General features: G+C 37.6%; 1 protein-coding gene across 2 annotated transcripts; it reads right to left on the bottom strand.

The window, feature by feature from the left end:
* Positions 1-524: 524 nt before the first annotated feature.
* On the bottom strand, positions 525-2,346 carry LOC149391035 (myotubularin-like protein). Of its 2 annotated transcripts, none has more exons than XM_089620615.1 (2): positions 1,440-2,346; positions 525-762 (listed from the first exon to the last, which is right to left on the bottom strand). In XM_089620615.1, the coding sequence occupies exon 1, from the start codon at positions 1,987-1,989 to the stop codon at positions 1,474-1,476; it is 516 nt and encodes a 171-aa protein (XP_089476741.1). In that variant the 5' UTR covers positions 1,990-2,346; the 3' UTR covers positions 525-762; positions 1,440-1,473. The 2 variants fall into 2 exon arrangements, with proteins under 2 accessions (XP_089476741.1, XP_089476742.1); XM_089620616.1 differs by lacking the exon at positions 525-762 and adding an exon at positions 788-816.
* Positions 2,347-2,570: the final 224 nt, after the last annotated feature.

The raw sequence follows: 2,570 nt of genomic DNA, 5'->3' as shown, positions 1-2,570 counted from the left end.
GTAGGCACGGAAAACAACAATTTTAGTGTGGCAATTTGAGGAAACGGAAGTCCTCCCTCCCGTTATCTTCCGTACCGATAGTCAGGATGAGTCTTAGGCCACTTAGACAATAGTTTAAGACCTCAAATTTTTTAGTGGAATAAAGCCCAAATATTTTTCTTCACTATAAAAAAAAGGCCTCACATTTTTTTTTGGAAATGAAGCTAATATGTCAAAGCCCCGCTTGAGAGATGACATTAATGGGAAAGTAGAACTTTAGGGAATGTGAGGAAGTGACAGTCTTACATTTTAAAATCACGAGAGTTTTGTCTGCTATTTCTATGTCATCTGATAGGATTTGCTTATATGCTCGTGCTAATCATGCTTTAAGATCAAAACATTGAAATTTGAACCTGCACTTCAAAGTTGCTGTCTTGTAGGGCACTTTTATGGACATCAAATTTCTCGAGAGTTTTAGGCTATGATAATTTATTTTTTTCATAGAGAACAGAGATCTAGAAGCATGCCTTTCTCAAAAGTGTCACTTACGCTTTTATTATTATTATTATTATTATTATTTTGTCCTTTTCGCGGACAGTTATAGTAAATGGCGGGAAGCGAGTTAAAACCTCTTTCACGCGACACTTTCACTCCAAGCAGAACCTTTCAACCCATCTTCTTCACTTTGATTTTCGAATGCCGCAACGAATGTAACTTTTGTGCGCTGCTCAATAATTTCTTTACATTATATCCTTTGACCCTTCATTTCCCTTTGACCGCATTCTAATTAAGTATTTAGATGTGAGCAACTTTTTTAGTGCAAAATTTGTACCTAACCTGTAAATACCAGAAATCGGAATAGGTCCAACAGAAAGCGAAATTTCTAAAGAGTCATTGTTTAAAAATGAAAAACACTAATATGTATAATCTTTATTCAAAAATAAAAATTTTAAGTCTTATTTCTCAAGCTAAGCTAAAAGACAAAAAGACAGGACTTGGTACAACTAAGCGGCATGTGGTTTCAATTTTCTTTTGAACCTCTTTAGTCTTTATATACGATCTCAAATGCTCACGAAGTCATACTTGCACTAAAATTCATCCAAAATAATAGTTTATAATTATCACACATACGAAAAAAATAATTATGCTTGGTATCACTGTCGGCTTCATCATAACTTATCTTATTAGTTTTTGACATGTGTGATGTCGGCTTTGGTAAATTTGTAACCTACAAAGTATAAAACATAAAACCCCCTCTTAGCTTTACCTACCGACCCATTTCAATATAGTAATTTCTTCATTTTATACACATAAATCTTTAAAAAGGACAAATATAACCACATAATAAACTATTTGTAACAAGCTATTATTAATGTAAATATATAGTTATAAAAAATTGGTATATTTTCAGCAAAATAATTACATGGTACAACTAATCCCCTAATACAAAACACACTCACACAAATTGATGATGATGATGATGATGGGTTTTGATCAGACGGTGGTGGGTTGACGATGGTCATGGATACGGTGGAGCTGCAAGCTCTTGAGTGCCGCCCCGCCGGACCTCCGGTTCCACAGGCTGTGGTGGTCTTGTTGATCGCAAACGGGTCTCTTCACCACCGGCAGAGGCGGGTCCAACTCAGCAACGATCATCGGCGAAGAAGAAGAAGACGCGATCAGGTTTCTTCCGGAGAAGAATCTCTTCAGCTTCGAGTACTGCTGGGCCTTGCTGACGTGGCCGTCGCTGGTTGGTCGCCTGTGGTTGTGGCTGTGGGGGTTCGGGAAAACGACGCCGGCTTTGTGGCTGTTGGAGCAGCGTTTGACTTGGCCGATGCACGTGATTTTGGGGGAGGTTGGGTCGGCCTTGGACGACGTGTCGTTTTGGCGGTGGATGACGTGGACGTCTTTGATGGAGGGTCTCGAGCACAGCATCGGCAGCATTATGCCTCTCTTTTGCTGCATATTCTCCTGAAATCGGTGGCACTCTCTTCTTTGTCTCATCATCATTTTTAGAGAGAGAGAGAGAGAGAGAGAGAGAGAAGTCAAAAATGATCGAACCAAGGGAGACTTGTGTAGGGGTGTTGTATTTATAGTTCATATAATAATATATTATCCCTCCGATACAAATAGTATATTAAAAATATTTCCTATTATTTTATGAATTTATATTTTTACATATATCATTATCATCGTCGTCGTATCTCTTACTCGAGTGGTGATTTCCTTCCTAGTCTTTTTGTCTTCTTATTAAAGACTTGGCCATTTCTCTCCTATTATATAAGTAACTCTGATTTAAATATCCGTAATCCCCATAAATTTATTTTTCCTATTTAATCCCTAAAATGGATTTATCTCATTAATTCTACTTGACTCAATCTTACGCGGCGGGACCGGCCCGATCTCATCCGGGGCCCTAAGCGAATAAACATTTTGGGGCCTTTTGATAACAATAAAAAATAAATATAACATTTTACAGCCAAATTAATTGTTGTAAGCAGTCAAACGCTATTCCATAAATTAGGAAAATTTCTTAACTCTGAACTTCTTAGGAGATATTGGAGGATGCTCTTGATTGTGACTGATTACTT

The sequence above is a fragment of the Urtica dioica genome, chromosome 7 (assembly GCF_054948205.1).
Source record: "Urtica dioica subsp. dioica isolate 48M chromosome 7, U.dioica_male_clone48M_v1_H2, whole genome shotgun sequence".
Classification (NCBI taxonomy): domain Eukaryota; kingdom Viridiplantae; phylum Streptophyta; class Magnoliopsida; order Rosales; family Urticaceae; genus Urtica; species Urtica dioica.
This window is presented reverse-complemented; position numbering and strand designations above follow the sequence as displayed.